This window comes from Podarcis pityusensis (assembly GCF_964106645.2).
Source record: "Podarcis pityusensis genome assembly, chromosome: 11".
NCBI lineage: Eukaryota > Metazoa > Chordata > Lepidosauria > Squamata > Lacertidae > Podarcis > Podarcis pityusensis.
Window position 1 is genome coordinate 53,959,778 of NC_138036.1, and position 21,675 is coordinate 53,981,452.

The 21,675-nt window shown below is 41.2% G+C and overlaps 1 protein-coding gene and 1 long non-coding RNA gene across 9 annotated transcripts in view; one reads left to right on the forward strand and one right to left on the reverse strand.

The window, feature by feature from the left end:
- Window positions 1–21,675, forward strand: part of CNTNAP4 (contactin associated protein family member 4) — a gene marked incomplete at its 5' end in the record, with an annotated part of 272,470 nt that overhangs the window by 177,827 nt on the left and 72,968 nt on the right. For all 8 annotated transcript variants that reach the window (XR_013977143.1, XR_013977144.1, XR_013977145.1 and 5 more), the window contains 4 exons: window positions 1,952–2,101; window positions 11,710–11,881; window positions 14,337–14,443; window positions 18,797–18,916. Coding sequence is in view for 5 of the 8 variants with exons in the window: in XM_080972303.1 (XP_080828429.1) it covers window positions 1,952–2,101; window positions 11,710–11,881; window positions 14,337–14,443; window positions 18,797–18,916 (549 nt within the window). The remainder of the gene's footprint in view (window positions 1–1,951; window positions 2,102–11,709; window positions 11,882–14,336; window positions 14,444–18,796; window positions 18,917–21,675) is intronic.
- The window catches only part of LOC308458380, a 164,223-nt gene that overhangs the window by 49,444 nt on the left and 93,104 nt on the right, over window positions 1–21,675 (reverse strand). The gene's annotated exons all lie outside the window — the stretch shown is intronic.

Genomic DNA, 21,675 nt, shown 5'->3' on the forward strand with positions numbered 1-21,675 from the left:
CGATGTTCAGTCTTAGAAATATCAATGAGGCATTTCTTCCTAAAACCAGAAGTCCCTAATGCATGCACCCTGTCTGTCATTAAGCTCTTGACTGGATCTAAGTTTCTCTTCTTATTTAAAGCATCTGTGCCCTATAGAAAGCATGATGAAATCCCCTTTTCAAAAGAAAACAGGGTCTGCATCTCAACAATTACTTACAGCTCTCCGTAATGAACGGTAACATCAGTGTAAAATTTGAAATAATTGACTGGTTGCCAGCAGCAATCCGGTATCATGTTGATGATTTACATTGAGCGTTCATCCCAGAATGGAGGCTTTGACATTGATTTTAGTAGCAGCAGGATCAGCTTCAATGTATGCTAACCAATTCAAATAAATAATGCAGAGAGTGTGCCAATTTATGACTAACAGGCTTCCCTGAGCTCACCATCTGAAAATGTTAATTCCACGTTAAGAGTGTCACTGATGTGCAGTTTACTGTGATGTATCTGACTTCCTCCAGAGCAGTTTAAATCACAGTGCAATTACATGCATGTTAATGACACAATCTGAGTTCAGCGTCTCTTTAACAGGTTTCTGGAATGCGCTGTCATTTCCAACTGGCTTTCTGATACGCTATTCTGACAAACTGCCGAATTACAAACACAAATCAAAATCTGTAAAATATTCTTCAACAACTTGAAAATCCAAACAACAAAAAATCAAAGTGCTACATTAAAGTAGACTTTATGTTAATTTTAATGTGACTAAGGCAAAAGCCCTGCGCGGTTGCAAATGTAAGTTTATGTTTGCTTAGGCAACTGCAGCATGTTAAATCTTTCAATAAGACTCCTGCTTTCCTCAGCAAAAAGTTATCTAATGAAACCATACAGTGAACTTTCCCCCCTTTGTACATTTGAAGTGTTTATTGTAGCTACATTCATTGGAGCAAATCAAGTCTGCAAGTAGAGACTGAGTAATTAAATTATGGATGGTTGGACAGTTTTGTTCCCCCTACAGGCAAAGACTTATGACCTGGCTTTCACACATACAGTATGTGATAATTAAATCAGAGCATATTACTTTGAGCACAGCTCTGAGACTTCATTACCAGAGATTTATAAAGATTTCTTTGTCCACATAAAAACAGAGGAAAATGGCACATATTAATTCATGAATGATTAACTTACAATAAACCAAGACCTTCTGTTGCAGAAGGGTTGTTTTTATCTAATGATCCCTATGCAACCTCTTTTGTGAGTTGGCCATCAAATGTTTGGAAAGATGGAGATTTTAAAGCAAGAAACTAAGACAAATATAACTTCAGCTAAATGATGGCTCTGAAGTTTTAAGAAGGCCAAAAGTCTGTGCTGTTAGAATTTTCATTAAACTCTAGAGTTTTACCAGACTTTGCCAACTGCAATGGTGGAAGCAACATGGTCTTCCAACAGAAATATGGAAATTTTGTGTGAGTTTGCACGATCTACCAATTAATTGTGACATCCTGGCAAAGAGGTCGGAATTACATACAATGCTTCATCATGCTTTGTAGCTGAAACCAAGCATAGCTAAACCGAGCAAAGGCAATCCAGGTGAATTTATTCATATGTTGCCTAGTACTCCCATTGGCAATGGCAAACTTATGGAATACATTTTGCAGTATTCTATGAGTGAATGCATTGAATGGGATGCATTAATTTGCTCCAGTGTCTGGTGAACAGTTTCACACTTTGCTTCCATCCTATTAGAATTTGCTGTCTTGGTTCACTGCTAGTCAAAACATTTGACAGATACATGCACACTTGAATATATTTCAGTGGGACTTCTGAAGAAGCACACTGTAAATGAGACTCAAAATTACAAATATCTGCTTCTGATTATTGAGAATACTGCATTAATATTCCCCCATGAGATGTTACACCAATCCACATTGCTGATCGCAATCTTTTTTCAAATGCTTTCTTTCTTTTAGGTGCTGAATTACATAATGGACAGTGGCATTCTGTATCTTTGTCAGCTAAAAGAAACCGTGTAAGCTTAGTAGTAGATAATGAGTCAACATCTTCCTCTCATGCATCAATACCTATACAGATTTTTTCAGGAGATACTTACTACTTTGGAGGTAAGATGCATTTTGTTGTTGCTGTTGTTTCTGGCCAAAGGTTGCTGACTTGGGTATGAATTTTGCAAATGCATTAATGGTGTTTTGTTACAGAATATTGGCAAGCAACATGCATGTTATTCCTTAAAATAACACAAGTTCAACTTCACTTCCCGTGCAAGCCATTAGTATTTTCTGAAATTCTGGGTTTACACAGGATAATTGAAAACAGCTATCAATTGTTGTTGACTTTAGTGGATATCGTGATTGCATCTTCAGGCTATTAGTCAGATAGAGATGGAATCTTAAAGCATTTTAAGGAGATTTCTGCTATATTTTACGTAATACAAATTAACTGCTTTACTGCCCAATAGTTGTAGTTGTCATATTAAGGTTGCTCCCATTGTCTTTGCTTGTATAGTGCCCGGATTGAACTTGATAGTAGCATTATTGGGAAACCATATGAGCAACCAGGCAAAAAATATCCATAGTACTTTTTCCTAAGATATTACAATATTGTCAAATGCTGTGCTAAGCAGAATGTGCATGTACAATGAATGAAAATGTCACTGGCATCTCTAGGAGTGGTTTGAGACATTCTAAACCAGAATGGAGTGAGGCAAGCCTATGAGGTTCATCTCTGTTACCCCTGTTCTTTTTAGAAAGCAAAAACTGAGCCCATCCATCTTTTTTGATGGAAAATGTGTGTGCGGTCTCTGTTCTTGGGAAATACATGTATTGTCTTCACACCTGCTGCACATACATCTCCTATGAGAGGAGATGTGCATGTGCAACTTTGGGCATTGTAAACAAGAAATGAGAATGAAGCACAGCTCACTGTATTTCCTCTGGGTGTAACTTTTGGCTTGCCTTTTTTAAGAATCAGAACACTCAAAATGGTACTAAGGCTTCATCCTCCCCTCCAATGTTATACGCCGTAATTGTGAAATGTCCATAATAGCATTGCATTTTGCTGGTTGTATACTGAACATGAGTTTATAAATTTAGCATAAAGTATTTTAGGGTGGGACGCGGGTGGTGCTGTGGGTTAAACCACAGAGCCTAGGGCTTGCTGATCAGAAGTTTGGCGGTTCGAATCCCCACGATGGGGTGAGCTCCCGTTGCTCGGTCCCTGCTCCTGCCAACCTAGCAGTTCGAAAGCACGTCAAAGTGTGAGTAGATAAATAGGTACCACTCCGGTGGGAAGGTAAACGGTGTTTCTGTGCGCTGCTCTGGTTCGCCAGAAGCGGCTTAGTCATGCTGGCCACATGACCCGGAAGCTGTACGCCGGCTCCCTCGGCCAGTAAAGCGAGATGAGCGCCGCAACCCCAGAGTCGGCCATGACTGGACCTAATGGTCAGGGGTCCCTTTACCTTTACCTTTTTATTTTAGGGTAGGGATATAAGCTATGCTGAGGCCTTGGTTGTGCCCGATGTCTCTTTCTTGTCTTTCTTTCTTTTGGATGGGGATGGGTTTAATTCATGCTTGCATGCATTAGGTCTGTGATTTAATCCATGGTTTCTTCAGCTGCAGAGGTATTTGGGCTGCTTGATGAGGTGGCTTGAGAGTACAGGGCTAGGTTGATCAATGCTGGATAGATTAGGGATGGCACCAGAAGAGAAGCAATGTATGAGGTGGTCTCAATGGCAGTAGCACATGGCCATAGTGGGACAGTAATGTTTACCTGACCTCCCAGCAGCTGAGTCACTGCTGCTTACTGGGAAAGGTGCTCCTGCCTCTGCATTTGTACCATGCTGTCCCCCTGACATGCTTGCTCCTCTATGCCATCCACTCCTGCTTGATGGGCAACAGTCCTCAGCAAAATACATTGTTTTCATGATTTGTTATCATTTTGTTCACCCACCCCACAATCTAAATGTCAGCACTTTAATTCCAGCTATCTTTATGACACTTGTTGGGATTCATGCCCTCAGAAGGAGCCATCTTGCCTCTGAATTTCATCACATTTTACCCTAACCCTTGTATATATATATGAAGGGGGAACATTTTTAAGATGCCCAGGGCAAAATTCTCTGAATCTATTTGCATGTAATTTGGCAGGCCTTATTCACACTGGTAGGGCTAACATACCTGCACATTTCTTTTTTTTTCTTTTTTTAAATAATATTTATTGATTTTCCAACCATTTGAACACAATAGAACAGAAAAAACAAAAAAGAAAAAGAAAAAGAAAAGAAAAAACAAGAAAAAACATAAATTAACAAAACAAGACGCAAACCATTTAAAACACAAAACAATTTCAATATCTTAACTTTCATTCCCTTATTTCCACGACCTCCTCACGCCTCCCTTTCTGTATTCCACTTCTATTAATTGTTTCAGCAATTCCTTTCCATCTTCCTCTGTTTTCTATCCTATAATTATCTTAACATATTCTAATCTTATTTTTCCCTTTAATACTCTATTTCTATTTATACTTAATTCCTTATAACATTTCTACTAAAGCCATATAACTTCATTCCAACATTTTTCTAACATTCATTATTTTTACAATATTTCTATACATAGTCTTAAACTTTTTCCAGTTTTCTTCCACCGACTCTTCTCCCTGGTCTCGGATTTCTGCCAGTCGTTTCCGCCAATTCCATATAGTCCATCAACTTCATCTGCCATTCTTCCCAGATAGATAAATCTTGTGTCTTCCAGTACTTCACAATGAGTATTCTTGCTGCTATTGTTGCATACATGAGACAAATTCTATCCTTCTTTAACACCAATTGGCCGACCATGCCCAGGAGAAAGGCCTCTGGTTTCTTCAAAAGGGTATATTTAAATACCTTTTTCATTTCGTTATGAATCATCTCCCAGAGTGTCTTAATCCTTGGGCATGTCCACCAAAGGTGAACTCTAATCCTCAAATTCGTCTGTTTTTCCTTAAATTCAGTCATAGCGAGCGTCAACTTATGTTCATCAAATTGCCTCTGTAGGGCTGGGGCTCTCTTTCTCTTTCTCTCCAGTTGTGTTTCTGTACCTTCAACAACAACAGCTTTTTCCCTGACTTCCTCCACAGCTTGCCATATCAAAATAGGTTCTTGTATCAATTTCTGGGTGGTTTCTGCATTGGTATTGTCCATACTCCCTGCATTCAAGTCAACCTCAACAATTGAAACATCCACCTTCACATTTATCATGTCCATTTTCCTATGAAGCTGATCCAATGAGTCATTTATCTTATATAATGCCGCCACCAAAGCCTCTTCTGTCGACATTCCTCTTAGTTTCAAATATACTAGTACAGAGACAGCAACAAAAAGTTAACAAGTCCTCCCAGACCTCAATGTTTTATCAACAGTTGACTGGTCTGTTTTTCTTCTTCCATTTACCATAACATTTGAAAGATTCAAGGTCAGTCCCAGAGTCTCACGGTTTTTAACTTGCAGCTGGAAATTCCCCTAGTCCAACTCTTGTAAATCAACCAGTTTCAAAGGTTTCCACTAGGGGGAAACAGTTTCTATTTGTAGAAATCAATAGTATTCTCTTTTAAACAATCCAAAGTTAGTTTCAAATTTGTTTCAATTTTCAGTTACTTTTACTACTTTTTAAAGCAGCCGGAAACAGTAGAAACAATGTATTTCTCTTATTTAGCTAGCTGTCAATGAACGTTCTAAGTGCTGTCAATGAACATTCCAAAAGACGTCAGTCTTACTAGCAGCCCGTTTCCAGGGTCAGAGCGGCAGTGTTTTAAGCCTCTTCGCTCTCTCCCGCAGGCATACTCAGTCCGCAACTTCCCCCTCTCTTCTCCTGCCTCCAAGAGGGGGTTTAACGTTCTTTACCGTTGGAAATTTGATCTTTTACAAAAGACCTTCCAGGACTCCAGCTTGCAACTTCGTTGCCTCAGTCTATTTACAAAAAGGGAAGGCAGACTTCCTGTTTTGAACCTCCCCGTTACGATACCAAATTAAACTTTTAGAAATCCAATTCTTCCATTTCAGCTCTACTCACAGGTAATTACTTTAAAGTCAAATTGTCCACAGGAAAAGGTCAGCGCTCTCCGGCAACAGCTATGCGGCTTCGCTCCGTGGAAGAAGCAGACGATTCGATGCACCGCGCCGCTCACCCCACGTCGCTCCGGAGCCCCAAAAACCGGGGTTCCCCGCAAGTGGGGGAGGTTCAAAAGGTGCCCGCCGAATCCCACGTTCACAGGCTTCTCCCGCCTGTGATTTTAACGGGTCTCCGCCTTCGCCATGGTGGCCAGACCCAGATTTCCACGGAACAGATTCCTCCCAGTCAGAGGAATTCTGCCATTACCGGAGGCGCCTCCCCCGGAGGTCCATACCTGCACATTTCATCCACTTCTGTCAAAAAGACAAAAACAAGGTTATAGCCATTTATATATTTTTAAATTTCCTAATAAAAAGGGGGGGAAATTGACTAGATCTCAAAAAATGTAATGGCTTTCCTTGCAGAAGACTTATACAATCATTCTTCTGATATTAGACAGGATTCATGCCCTCTGAAGGCAAGGTCCTGCAAGCACCTTTGTCTGCTTAATTTCAAAAATATGTTTTTTAAAAAGTGTTAGACATTACTTTCTTCTTCTTCCAAAAAAAAAAAAGTTTCCTGCACAGAAACCCTTGTAGCCATTCTTTGGTAGGCTTTAGCCCCTCTGCGGGGACTACCATGTCAGAAAATTCCATTCATTTCTGCCAAAAGGTCAAAAAAGTATAGCCATTTTTAATTCCCCAATAGTGGATTGAGGGGTGGGGAATGGACACAGATGGATGAATTGATTCAGGCAACCCATGAATTGCCTCAGACCAAAGTGATCTGTTGTGTAAAGTGCCAAATGCGAATCTAAATTGAATCATGTGGTCCATTCTTCGCCCTACTGGGTATCTTACCAGAGGAGATCAGTATAAATCTCATATTAGAAAATTTATGCCAGGCACATTGGAAACTGAATTACTTACCCATAACCTCAACCTCATTGGGAGAAAGCTTTGGGATCAAGCCAACAATTTGGACAGTGTAGTCTAAGCACTAATCTCTACTCAAACTGTTGTGGAAAAGTTAGGGAAGAATGCATGAAATCAGAAGTTCATCACTTCTGATTTGTAGCCCAGTCATGCACCCTGCAACTTTCTAAAATAATGGCTGATGGTGCCCCTCTTCCCCTCCCTTTCCCTTTAATCCAGGCACTATGGGATACAATGTTTTTCCTGTATCATCTCAGTTGTTCCATTTTTCCAGAAGTTGTTCTGTTGATTTGTATTGTAAAATGCCAAGTTTGTGGCAGCTAGTTTTGTTTGCTTTAAATCTGAAAGACAGACTACTTAGAAGGTGTGGAGATTTGTGTGTCCCCCCCCCCCCCGCATAGATGTAATTAGTATTCAAATTCTCTATCGTTTTGAGGTCAGGCATCTCAAGGTGGGAGACAAGAAGGTGCCTTCACATCAGACCTTGTATTTTAAAAAGTAAGAAGCAAGGGAAGATTAATGATAAAAGAGAGAGAAAACACAGCAAATTCATCAAATTCTATCATACATATTAAATGGTTTCTTTCACTTTGATATATATGAACTTAGAACACTGGTCTGAAATCTGACCATCTAGTCTGTTAATAATGGTGGTGAATGATTTATTCTTTACCAAAAGAATCCTAGGACAAATTTTGTTATTGTATTGTTTTAGAGACAGATGCATATGAAGGAACCTTAGAGTGATATCTTTTTATATCATTATCTTTGCTCTGGAAAACAACTAAAAGTTAAAAAGCTAAAATTCTAAGCATTATCAAACTCTGCTTCCCTCCTAAATGAACCATTTTGAAATGACAGTGAAGCTGAACAGAAATATGTAGTAATAAATGTTCCCTTATTGCAAGCCAATGGCCTTCCTGCGTTATAAGGATTTAGTTTCCAAAGGTGTTGAAAAGAGCAAAGAACCATCCTAGTTCCAGATCAGAGGATATATAATTGAGCACAGTTGTACCTCAGGGTACAGATGCTTCAGGTTACAGACGCTTCAGGTTACAGACTCCACTAACCCAGAAATAGTACCTCAGGTTAAGAATTTGCTTCACGATGAGAAGAGAAATCGCGCAGCGGCAGCAGGAGGCCCCATTAGCTAAAGTGGTACATCAGGTTAAGAACAGTTTCAGGTTAAGAACGGACCTCCAGAACGAATTAAGTTCTTAACCTGAAGGTACCACTGTACTTCAGGTATGGCTTGCAACCATGTCATTGTTGTTCCATCCTCTCTGAGGCCAGTAAGACATAGCTGCCTCCATATGCTTCAAGTCAGTGTGAATGCCATCAAGCACACAGGAGTTTGGGGTCAGTGAGAAAGACCTTGGGCTTGTATTGCAACTCGTCCACATGTAGTTTTCACTATCTGTAAGAAATTCACCTTGTATCAGTGAAGATGGAAGGACCCGGGACGCGGGTGGCGCTGTGGTCTAAAACACTGAGCCTCTTGGGCTTGCCGATCAGAAGGTCGACAGTTCGAATCCCTGTGACGGGGTGAGCTCCCGTTGCTCTGTCCCAGCTCCTGCCTACCTAGCAGTTGGAAAGCACACCAGTGCAAGTAGATAAATAGGTACCGCTGTGGTGGGAAGGTAAATGGTGTTCCGTACACTCTGATTTCCATCACGGTGTCCCATTGTGCCAGAAGCGGTTTGTCATGCTGGCCACATGACCCGGAAAGCTGTCTGTGGACAAACGCCGGCTCCCTTGACCTGAAAGCAAGATGAGTGCCCCAACCTCATAGTCGCCTTTAACTGGACTTGAGCATCCAGGGGCCCTTTACCTTTTTACCTTTACCTGCAGGGGGTTACCTTTTCTCTAAGAGAACTAGCCCCCAGTACTGTAACATTTTCTCATAGGGGAGTTCCCTTGATCATTTTGGGTGCCATTTTGTGCAACGTCTCCCACTCCACAATATCCTTTTGAGCTGAGACAACCAGAACCATGTGTAGTATTCCGGCTGTGGCAGTACCAAAGAATTGTGTCTTGGCATTATGGTATTGGTAGTTTCAATTTCAGTTCCTTTCTTAAACACCTCAAGCTTAGAATATAGCTTCTTCACAGCTGCTGCATAGTGGGTCGACATCTTCATCGAGTGTCCACTGTGACCCCAAAGTCTCATTCTTCTTTGTTCCCCCTTCATTTTAATTGTAATTAGTCATGCACAATTTACACAATTTAATTGTAATTAGTCATGCACAAATTAGTCATGCACAATATAAATATATATATATTTCCTGGTGTTATACAACTTAGGTATTCTGCTTTTATTTCACCTAGCCTACAAAAGTAGGCTTCAGCTTGAAAAGGGTTTCATTGAAAGTTATAAGGCTGGTTTCATCGTTAATGCAGGTTTAAGTTATTGCCTGCTAATATTATGAGACAACAAGTCATTTGACTAATATCACCCAAGAGGCAACACTGTTTGATTAAAATCAAAGTAATGTCTTAGTACATCAGTCTTGAGGCAGCAATGTCCTATAAGAAAAAAATATCAAGAAAAGAAGTAAAAGGCATCATTTGTCATCCCGAATAACCTATTAACATTTATAGTTCAAACTGATGACTTCACCAAGGACTTTCACTGTGGAACACAGTGTTACATAGAAAATGAAGAGTTACCAATTTTCAGATGCTGCTCACTATGATCTAATTGTTAATTTGTTTTCTTTTTCCTCGCATCTTTTGGGCATTAAATTTCATTTCTGTAATATATTTTGTTAATACTTTGATGTGCTCAGATATTACATCTGCGGAGTATCTAAAAATAATAGATGAATACGGGAAGTTGATGACTGTGATGGCCATTATATTAATAATGAATGGCTACTGTAGATTTTATTGCAGAGTCACAGTTGTGGCCCTGTTGTTACGTATGAGACAGCTGAGTCGCATCATGTAATTATAATGAGAAGGAGGGGGCAAGGTTTTATGGTTCCTTATGTGAACATGGCTTAACTGTCGTTCGACGTGAATGGCATTAGTCACCAGACATTGCCACTTGCAACATGGAATGGTCGCTTTACAGCGGACCCTCCAGATATGAACTTAATTCGTTCCGGGGGTCCTTACATACCCCAAAAAGTCCGCAACATGAGGTGCTGCTTCTACACATGTGTGTGGTGTGATAGAGCGCTTCTGCGCATGTGCACGCTGCAAAACCTGGAAGTATACACTTCCGGGTTTGGCGCATTCGCAACCTGAAAGTTATGTTACCCGAAGGTAACATAACCTGAGGGTCCACTGTAGTTGCATAGATTCCCTGAGGTCATTCCAGTAATTTGGGACTTAGGTCTGCCACTCTGCCACTGACAGCCACTCGTCTCCAACGGAGTGGTGAAGCTGGAGCTAACCACAAGATAAGATACCGCAGCATATCAATATTCTCTATGTAATGAAAATGTTAAGGGTATGGCCCTTCACAGCTGTGATTCCCTAGCATTTTGGAGCCAATGTAATAAACCAAAAGGGTTTTCGTTGTTGTTGTTGTTGTTGTTGTTGTTGTTGTTGTTGTTGTTGTTAACTGAATTTTGTAAGAAGCATGCTGTGGTGCTGTTCTGATGCATTCCTGGTAGTGTTGGCAGGCAATCAAAACCTTTTAAAGCTGAAGACTACTTTTGTAGGCTGGGGTGGAAATAAAAGCAGAATGCATCAAAGTTACACAACACAACACAACACAACACACAAAACCCTAAATTGATTGACCATGAATGGAAAACAAAGAATGAGACCTGGGGGTTATAGTGGATAGCTTGGTAAAGCTGTCAGGCAAAATCCCACATGCATCCAGGGGCCATAAAACATTTGCCACTATATGGTCCGAGCATCACCCTGCCACAAGAAGCATGTCCATTGATGCCCCATTACTCATGTTACTAGGGGTGCTGGTCTTATAGTTTCTGGCTGAGACCTTTTTGTCCCTACTCTAGTTACAACAGTAATATTGTCTGGCCACTGCGCCCTGTGATATCCAAAAAGCAAATTATGCCTGATGACTTCTAAGGTTCAGTTCCCCAATGGGAGACCTGACATCTAGGGTCATGGGACTGCAGAGAGATGTGGAGCTGTTGCCAGCTCCTTTTGTATGAGCTTTTATTTTGAGAGCCATCATTCTATAACTTTCTAAACTGTGACCAATATTTTCAGCTTATGCTTGTGGGTCGTAACTAAACATGAATGCCTGCGGTTAGACGTTGTACAAAAGTTATCAGAGAATTATTTTCCATTTCTACCACTATGCCTCTGAATACAGTGGTACCTCGGGTTACATACACTTCAGGTTACATACGCTTCAGGTTACAGACTCCGCTAACCCAGAAATAGTACCTCGGGTTAAGAACTTTGCTTCAGGATGAGAACAGAAATCGTGCTCCGGCGGCACGGCAGCAGCAGGAGGCCCCATTAGCTAAAGTGGTGCTTCAGGTTAAGAACAGTTTCAGGTTAAGAACGGACCTCTGGAATGAATTAAGTACTTAACCCAAGGTACCACTGTACTGCCTGGAGATCACAAGTGAGTGGGACCAAGCCAACCCAGGAGTCAAAGTTTTGTGTCTCTTTTGTAGGAAATAGATACTTTTTGTGTGCTTTATAGAGTAGCCTTCCCCCCCCCCCCAGTTAACTCTTTCTTATGTGTTATGTTTCCAGGATGTCCTTCTAATGCCAACAGCTCAGAATGTAAAAATCCAATTGGTGGTTTCCTTGGGTGTATGAAACTAATTTCCATTGATAACAAAGCAGTGGATTTAATTTCAGTTCAACAGAACTCAATGGGAAACTTCAGTGACCTTCAGATAGATTTGTGTGGCATTATAGACAGGTAAGAACAGTTTCATTTTTTGGTGGACTGTATTAACTTTGAACACTGCTAATGCTAGAATGTTTGGGTCTTTTCAAATTGCTCTCCTTTCTGGACTTTATATCTCATATGAGTTGGCCACATAAAAATGTTAGTCTGGCAGCTGCTTCTCCCTGAAAAGAGTGATTTGTAACAGCAGTCCTTCAGGAGGCGAGCGCATGTCGATTCCTTCTCCTGACCACTGCTTTTGCCCTGAAATAAATCCATTCTTCTCCAAGTCTTCTGCCCCATCGCAACAGTTTCTTAATCCTTATTTACTTTTGTGCTTCCTTTGGGTTGCTTTCTGCTTTCTTGGTCTATGGGTGCATTTAGTAAGCCAGCCCAAAATTATTTTAAAGGCAAAAATTGTTCGGTAAACGTCTTCTGAAGTCTGTGTATCCTCAGACACAGAGGATAGCAGATGCATTTGCTCTGATTACATCAAGCCCCCTATCGAAAACCTATAGATGGCCTAGGGATACTTATTAGATTTCTCTAGATCCAAGATCTTGTGGCTGCCAGATGAAAACATTCAAGCGAGTATTAGAATTTCCTTCCAAGCTTGTATCGCCCCACATATTTATTAGCTGCTATTAAGATGTATGTGGTAGATTAAACTGTTGTGTTTAAATTATGCCTTGTCAAGGTGCTCTTTAGCAGAGCAGTTTCTGATTATTTATAGTACATGGTTTTTTTCCTTTTAAGCTACGTGATGCATTTAAAGGTGACAAATACAAGATCTGCTTTTCCATCTGTTTCTAAGGCTGAATCAAAATGTTTATCATTTAGTCAGAAATAACTACATATTATGTTCTCTTCTGTCGAAGCTCCCTCTTTAGTTATTTCTTAGTCCATGGAGCTTAGTCAACCTTGGTTGACCTGAGGGATGACCTCTGCAGAGAGCAGCAAAGGGGAGTGTGACTTTGCTTCTGCTTCTTGATCGGCATAATTGGCAAAACTGCAGGTGCCACATAATATCCATACTGCATTTGTAGGAACTCGATTGTTTAGTGTGGCTACACCTACAGTTTTATAATAACAAAAATAATATTTTTTTATTTATACCCCGGCCATCTGGCTGGGTTTCCCCAGCCACTCTGGGAGGATCCCAACTGAATATTAAAAACACAACACAGCATTAAACATTAAAAACTTCCCTAAACAGGGCTGCCTTCAGATGTCTTTTAAAAGTTGTTTATTTCCTTGACATATGATGGGAGGGTGTTCCGCAGGGTGGACACCACTACCGAGAAGGCCCTCTGTCTGGTTCCCTGTAACCTCGCTTCTTGAAGGGAGGGAACTGCCAGAAGGCCCTCAGAGATGGACCTCAGTGTCCGGGCTGAAATGATGGGGGTGGAGATGCTCCTTCAGGTATACAGGGCCAAGGCGATTTAGGGCTTTGAAGGTCAGCACCAACTCTTTGAATTGTGCTCAGAAATGTACTGGGAGCCAATGCAGATCTCTCAGGACCGGTGTTATATGGTCTCGGCAGCCACTCCCAGTCACCAGTCTAGCTGCCGCATTCTGGATTAATTGCAGTTTCCGAGTCACCTTCAAAGGTAGCCCCACGTAGAGAGTCTTGCAGTAGTCCAAGCTGGAGATAACTAGAGCATGCACCACTCTGGCAAGACAGTTCGCGGGCAGGTAGGGTCTCAGCCTGCGTACCAGATGGAGCTGATAAACAGCTGCTCTGGACACAGAATTAACTCCCTCCCTATTGAGATCAAGCAGGCAACTTCCTGTACAGTCGTACCTCGGAAGTCAAACGGAATCCGTTCCACCTCTAAAACATTTGGAAATCAAGGCTTGGCTTCCAATTGGCTGCAGGAAGCTCCTGCAGCCAATCGGAAACTGTGGAGTCCACGTTGGATGTTCAGGTTCCAAAGAACGTTTGCAAACCTGAACACTCACTTCCGGGTTTGTGGCATTCGAGAGCCAAAATGTTCAATTCGCAACGCGTTCGACTTCTGAGGTACAACTGTACTCTTTCTGGCTTCAGCTAAAAAAACTGCCTTAGTTAGGCAAGCCTGATGAGCGCCGCAACCCCAGAGTCAGCCACGACTGGACCTAATGGTCAGGGGTCCCTTTACCTTTACCATTACCTTTACCTCAGATGTGTAGGATCTGTTTTAGCATATTAATTTTTGTACTATTTAAAGTTGTGTGGTATTATTTTCTTGATTTTAGCTTCCTATATTTTTGTGAAAAGTTTTGAGGCTTTTTACAATCAAGCGATGTATAAATTTTTGTGTAATAAATAAATAAATTTAATTACCCAAACTGGGCATTCATCAAAGGCCCGAGGATCCAGGTGCACCCCTCATCAGTATCCTAGCATATTATTCTGCTATACTTTGGAGTGATCTATCTGTCTTTTGACTATACCTTCTCTATAACTACATTTAAAATGTTTACATGTTGCCTTTTGTCTTTGAAGATGTCTTCCCAATTACTGTGAACATGGTGGTGAATGTTCACAGTCCTGGAATAGTTTCTATTGCAGTTGTGCAAACACAGGTTACATGGGAGCTACATGCCATTACTGTAAGTCTTAGGTATTTTATTATATTTTTTAAAAAAACTTTATTTTAGAGGAGAAATGTTTAACTGCAAAGTGTTTTTGTTTGTTTGGTTTGTTGTTCCTTTTTGAAATGCATATAGCTGCCTATTTTAGAGAAATTGTGACGACTACCCATTCCAGCATTATTATTTTTAAAGGGGGTTGTTGTTAGAAAAATCTGTATGAAAACTCATATTTAAACATGTATTTATATACATTTTCCACCAAAAATATGTCCTTAAATATATATTTCATCTGCATGGATGTTTTTTTCTAAACATACCCAAAATCACACCATGTTAAATGCATTTTGGTACGTTTTTAGAACCAAGAACAGGATCACAAAATCAGGAGAAGTGCAAGATCTGAAGGACCATTGTTCTTCCATTCACTTATGAGTCCATGAGGTGTGGCTCAGGTTAGCTCACACTGGAATTCAGAGAAATCAATTTGTGCCAGCATCCCCAACTACTATTTGTGTTAAACTTTCTGTAGAGAACAACAGTGCTGTCTTACCTTCTGAAGCTTTCAATCTGGTTTCTGTCATACAGCCTGATTGTTTAAAAACCTAGGAGGAAAAAAACTCGAACAATTACAGATTGTATTTCTGGATAAAAGCTTCAGAACTTGTACTGTATTGTTCTTGTGCATAAATAAGTTTAGAAAAAGTATGAGTTTTTTTTGTTCCTCATAATTATTTTATCCCCCCTTACTCACTTCTCCTTTTGTAAACAAGTTTCCTTTTGCATTTGTAAACAAGTTTCCTTTTTCCTTGAAAGAAAGTTTCAATTTGGTATGCATTCAAGTTAAATATAGGCTAAACATCGACAATTTTAACTGCATAATATCATTTAAAAATTAACAGCTTTGTATAGCATAATTGTTAGATGGTGATGGGTTATTTTGGAAGTTTCAGCTAATGCACTTTAGATGTGGAGTTATTGTTTGGGTAGATTACAGTGAGTGGCCTTTAACCTCAGCCGTTGGACGGCTGAACGCAGAAGTCCATTTTTGTAACTTTACGTCAAAAGCTGTGGAATTCCCTCCCTACAGATATGAGTCTGGCACCCTTTTTGAATAGCTTTCATCATTTTGAGGATCCTCCCCTTTGTTCTGATTGTAAATTGTTTACTGGCTTTAAGATAGTGGTTTAAAATATGCCCTGAGACTTTTAATCAGACCCACTGAAAATAATGAACATGGCTGTTAGGTCCATTAATTTCAACAGGTTCTACTCTGAGTAAGCCTTAGTTGGGATACAGCTCCTTATGATGAAGTGAAGCTAATCAATCTAGATGATGCCGATAATCTCTTTTGATCTTGGCTGCCACAATATATGATGAACCGTCAAGCCAGAACTGCTACTGCTTATTGAACCTTAAATTAAAGGTTTGAGAGCTACTTGGTCCAGCTGTTCCAAGCAGGAAAGGGGGCAACATCTTTCTAACTGACCAGGATCATAAGCAGAGAATGTCAATCAATATGTACTTGATTTTAAGCTTGAAACATATTTCCCGTAGCTTCCATATTGTTGCTTGATGAAATGTTTTGCTGCACTGGGAACACAGATCACTGGACCCGGAGCTCAGGTCCTGGCAGAAAGAAGCCATTCATTTGACTAAAACAATGCTAAAACAGCCCCCACCATCTGTTATAGCTGCCTGTTGAAACCCCTACACAGCATAGCTGTTCATCACAGTGGCCTTTTCTGACACAAGAAGAGACTGATGAAGATGCTATTAAGTCTCTGGTGCTTTATTATTATGATCAATGGAGTGGCCATGCCTCTGGCACATATTGGCACTGGCAGATGCAGTAAGTCTGTGCCTCTCAAAGTGCTTTTGGAATGTATCTCACTTTCCTGAAGCCCCACCCATCCCCTGTCAACCATCTTTACGGCAGGTGGATATGTGAAGACTCTTGTGCGTCATGGTATGGATGTTACGGCACAGAAGAATATGGGGAGGGAAGCTAATAGGTTTTAGAGACCATGCATAACTCCACCATCAACCATGCACTGTGGATTCTTAGTCAGCTTAACTCCATCCCTTCCCTACTCCAGGAATGCCCTGCTTTACTGGCAACTCCCACCCACCTACAGTTTCGGCAAATGTAGTAGGAACCTTCATGGCAGGCTAGGTCTTGCACTGGTAGAAGCCAAGAGAACAAGGCAAAGGGCTGCACTGCCACCTTTTGTGTGCTCAGACCAGAGACCTCCCCTTTAAATAAAGACACATTTGACTCAAATTTTAGTTTTGGTTTTTGGCAGAATTTAGGCTACAACTTTATTGATTACAGAAAAGTGAGTGGTTACATAGGCTCTGGTTCAACTAGCTCCCTGCACTCTTGCAGGTAGCGCTGACCCAGAGCTCTATCATAGGTCAGCCAAGGGTGAACACCTGAAGCAGGTGAAAAGCCTGGGGACAGACTCTGTTCACTCCCCAGATGCTCCCCTGGACTCAGGCAGGGGCAAAACCCCCTCTCAGGGATTGACCAAACGAAGTTGAGTCCCTGGATTCCTTTAATGGAATACCCTTCACATAGAGATGGCGAGACTGTTCTCCCATCCCTATCCGCAACCTTACAAGTTGTGAAGATTTGCTACGTGGTAGGTGAAACCCAAATGGCCACAGCCAATCAGCCAAGTGGGGGAAATTCCTGCCATGTCCCTGTCCCAATGACAGATGATACACGATGGCATAGCAAGGTTAATAGCAAAATGTCCTAAAATTAGGGAGAGGTGTGCCGGTGTTCCGATGCACGAGCCAATAGAGGAAGCTCTGGGACGCGTTCATGGGTTTATATAGCTCCCTTGATCCATTTAGACTGCGCCCCATTGACCAGAATACACCCAACATTGAGGGACCTACCAATCTGGTGTTGTGGCTATCCAGTAGACTCACCCACAACCAGGAGCTCAGTCTCCAGGTCTCACCGCAACACATGCCCTCTTTTAGGGAGGACACGGTTTCCAGCAAAGCAGATCAGGGTTTTGAGTTCTGCTGTGGCTTGGTTATTACTCAGTTCCTTGTGATTTTGAGATAAAGCAAGTTTCTTTATACGATTCACATTTTGTTTGACACTGCATGATTGGCCACCCACCTCTGGATATTTCCGCTGCGAACGTTGTTATTCAGGACGTGAAGAGAAACATGCACTCAGTCATTTTCTATTTAAAGGAGTGTAAATGCTGTTTACCAAGAGTGGTGCAGCTTTGTATGTGTGAATTTCATCGGTTTCCCTCAGATTTGAATGCATGTGTTGTCTAGGCCTGGGCGATATATCGATATATCGGCCAGGACCGGCATGAGGAGCAGATCGCGATGTCGGCTTCACTCAGTGGTATATCACTGGTGAAACCACCACGGCTCCTGAGTCCCTTTGCTGGCAGCGTCCGCTAGAGTTCCTTCCTCCAGCGGCGCTGCTAGCAGAGGGACTCAGGAGCAGTGACAGTTTCACCAGTGATATATCACTGAGTGAAAGCGCCATCACACTCTGCCCTCATACGATGCAGAGCGGGAAACAAGTTGTATCGGCGAGGTGCCAATACAGCTTGTTCCTCCCTCTGCTTCTTTAAACTGCTCGACTGTGGAGTGTGCAGCTGCCATTACCTCAGCGCTGGCTCCCGTGAGCTGGTGGCAGTGTGGGGGCTCCATGAAACTGTTCAGCTGAGGGGAGCACGGTTGGCGCACACCACAGTGATCAGTTAAAGGAGCCCCAACTGGGTTGCACAAAGCAGCCCTCGGAATCCTGCTCCTCACGGACGAGTCAGTCTCGGCAACACAGTGACCATATACATACGTAATAGACAATCTTTATAGAATTGCTTCAAACCACAACAAGTACAAAATGAAATCTTTAGTCTCAAAGTCTCTGAAAATCTTTAAATGAAACTTTGTACGATGAAAGACAAGCGGTGAAGCTTTGTGCATTCAGCAAATACGATGTCCAACACTGACTAGTGATTCCGGATATTGACTACTGTTTCGTAGAATTCTTCGTCAGCGTGGTGGGAGGATATGGAATTGCTTCATAAACCCATCTTATTCTGAATGAATGTATTTAAATGAAAATATCAAATCTTGTGGAACAGTGCTCATGTAATAATGTAGTCACTGCTGACCATTTGATATTTTCATTTATATACATTCATTCGAAATAAGTTTCCTTTTTCCACACCGCGGTATATTGCCACACCACACTGTTTGGCTCTTGAAAAGCTGCTATCGCCCAGCCCTAGTGCTGTCTATTCCAACCCCCACCCCGGCAAATGTTCACGTTTCAGATAAAATGCAAACAATGCCATTATGTTTGTGATGGAAGATGTTCTCTTACAGCTATTTATGAGCAATCGTGTGAAGCCTATAAGCACAGAGGGAACACTTCGGGCTTTTACTATATCGACTCAGATGGGAGTGGCCCCCTGGGACCATTTCTTGTATATTGCAATATGACAGGTAAGGTGATAAACTCCCTTAACTCATGGCCGTCTCTGCGTGCATGTTCATTACATTGAAACACAATCTATCAAATAGGAAGTGTACCTATTTTAGAACTTGTGAGTTTAAAGAATGAAACAGAATGAAGGTGACTTCTCAGCTCAGAATATTGGAAATGAATAAGGCAGGAAAATTACAGCAACAACGCAGGCTAAGATTGTGAGGCTACTATTTCCCCCCTCTGTAGCACCATTCATAAGTGGGTTTATCTCATACTCAGTTTTCATTTTCTGAAGAGTTTTACTTTTGAGAAGTTAGCACTTCAAGTATGCAAGGAATTGAGAAAAAAGCTTTTACTGAAAAGATTACCGAGTTTATTAAATACTTGATTTCCTTCTGTACATTCAAACGTGATGTATAGTGCGGCAAATGCATCCCCCCCTTATCTTTATTATGTCATTTCAGGTGATTTAATTTAATTTTATTGATTTGCCTTTTACAGCTGGGTGTTTAAAAATGATGGGCACATCTTCTTTTGCAGCTGTAATCAGCCAAAGTTAAGCACATTAATTTCAATGGGGAATTAAGTGTGTCCTATTGAAATCAATGGAACTTGAATTAACCCAATCCAGCCACTGATCCATATTCCAGGCATTTATCCACAACTTCTTCCATTATATTGGAATGCCTGATTGTGAACAGGTTTCTTTCCCATGGCAGCTGCTGTTGGTACTAGCATCCTAAGTCTATTCTACTTGAATAATTTTAGATTTTTATATGCATTGAGTATACTGTACTGGTATTTGGTTTCTTCTGATACTGGAATGGAGGCAGAAATTGTCCCTGCAGCTGCACTGGACTGCTGAGACCCTGCAAGCATCTGGGAAGACCCAGGCAACTGTAGAAATTATTCTCTCCTCCTCTCCAGCTCAGAACATGGACCTGGAAGGAGAGCAGAAGAATGCCCTTGAGCTTACAGCACAAAGGAAGGGACAGTGTCTTAATGAACACAGAAATGCCAGCCAAGAATTGCAAACTCCTCTCTATTTCCTTTAGTGCCCTGTGCATGTACATTGAAATTGGCACAACTCTTGCCATGCCTCTTAAGAGAAAGGGAAATACAACTACTCATTAATTTTTGACCTGATCAAAGAGGGGGAAAGGGGTGCAATTTAAGCACTCTGGTGATTTTAAACTCCGTCAAAAGGCCAGCCCTCTGAGGTAAAGTGGTTTGATTTATTCCTGTATACCAGGCAACAGCTGCCAGTTTTTTCATCAGTCACTCCTTATTCAACACATTAAGCAAATCTCATTGATCAGTTCCTCACCAAGAGATGCAATCTGACAGGCTGAATCTTCAGTATTTGTTTTCTTTCCCTGTTTCCTCACAACTGGTATTCCCTTTTCCCACTAGCAGCAATGGATGCAGATGCCCAGATTTCTTACACTACTGCCTTGTCATTGATATGCATGCAGTTTTCTTCTCAGGCAGATGGAAAGGGAGGTGCTGCTATCCTCTTTTGTTTCTGGGGGGTTATTTTCAATACCACAAGCCTGAGGTCCACAGCTTCAAATCAGATGGCAAGAATGTGTGCATGGAACGTTTTTGTAAGATGACATTTTACATTTATCTATACAGGGAGCAAGGTTTTGCTCACCTGATGCCTACCGGACACATTTACAGGACATAGCTATCTCTGTTTACTCAGAAGCAATTCCCACTGAGTTCAGTAGGCTTGCTCCAAGGTAAATGGGTATAATTCTACATCCTTGAAAATATCGACCCAACCACACAAATCTCCCCATTCCTGCTATAGCTGATTTACATGCCTTTTAAAAAATATTCCTTTTGCTGTCAGTCATTCCTAAGCTTCCATAAATAAAGGAAGCTTAAGGCAAGGTGTTCCTGCAGAATAGTTAAAACACTTAACTGTAAAATATTGATTCAGTTTCTTAGGAGACGCGAAGGCTATAAATAAATTCAGTGGACTGGCTAAGATTATAGCAGTGAGCTCTTACATAAGGTAGGAATCCAGCAAGGTCAAAGGATGATAAACTAATAAAAAATGAAATTAGACAAAATGTACCCTAAGACATGCTGAGCAGAGGGTTCTAAATTTGACTTTCCTGTCCAGCAAGCAGCCTTCCCTGTCAATGCTTTCACAAATACAGCACTGTGATTTGTTTTACACTGTTCTGCAATGGAGCATCGGTCTTTCCCAATACACAGGACATGCTTTTGTCTGATGAAACTGTATGGACAATGAATGCCATAGCAATATCTAGAGGAAATTGTTAACTTCCATTCATGGAAGTTAGGCCCCATTGAGTTCAGTGAAATTTACCGCCAGCTAAATGTGTATAGGCTCGAAGCCTTAAATATCACTGCCTCATATGAGAGATGCAAAGTGAAGCTGCATTGTTTTCTTAAGGTGCAAAACTGAGTTATGGAAATGATATTTTACAGAAGGGATTGGTTGCTTTCTCCAAACCGCATTCAACGGATAACCATTATGCCCAGCCAGCTTCTTTTATAATCCAGAAAATTATAGAACAAGTTTCTGCAGGAACTCAGCAGTGCTCAGCAGGTTTCAGGACTTTGTATTTCTCAAACAGGAGCCACACAAAAAACTACACCGTTGCTTCTTAAATTCTCCCCATCTAAATTCCTCTAATTTTTGCGTTCCAAATGATATGGTGATATTTACAAAAGGTGAATTCTCGGTTCTCCAGTTTGCTACAGCTTTTGGTTCTTGCAAGTACAGTAGTCTTCTCTC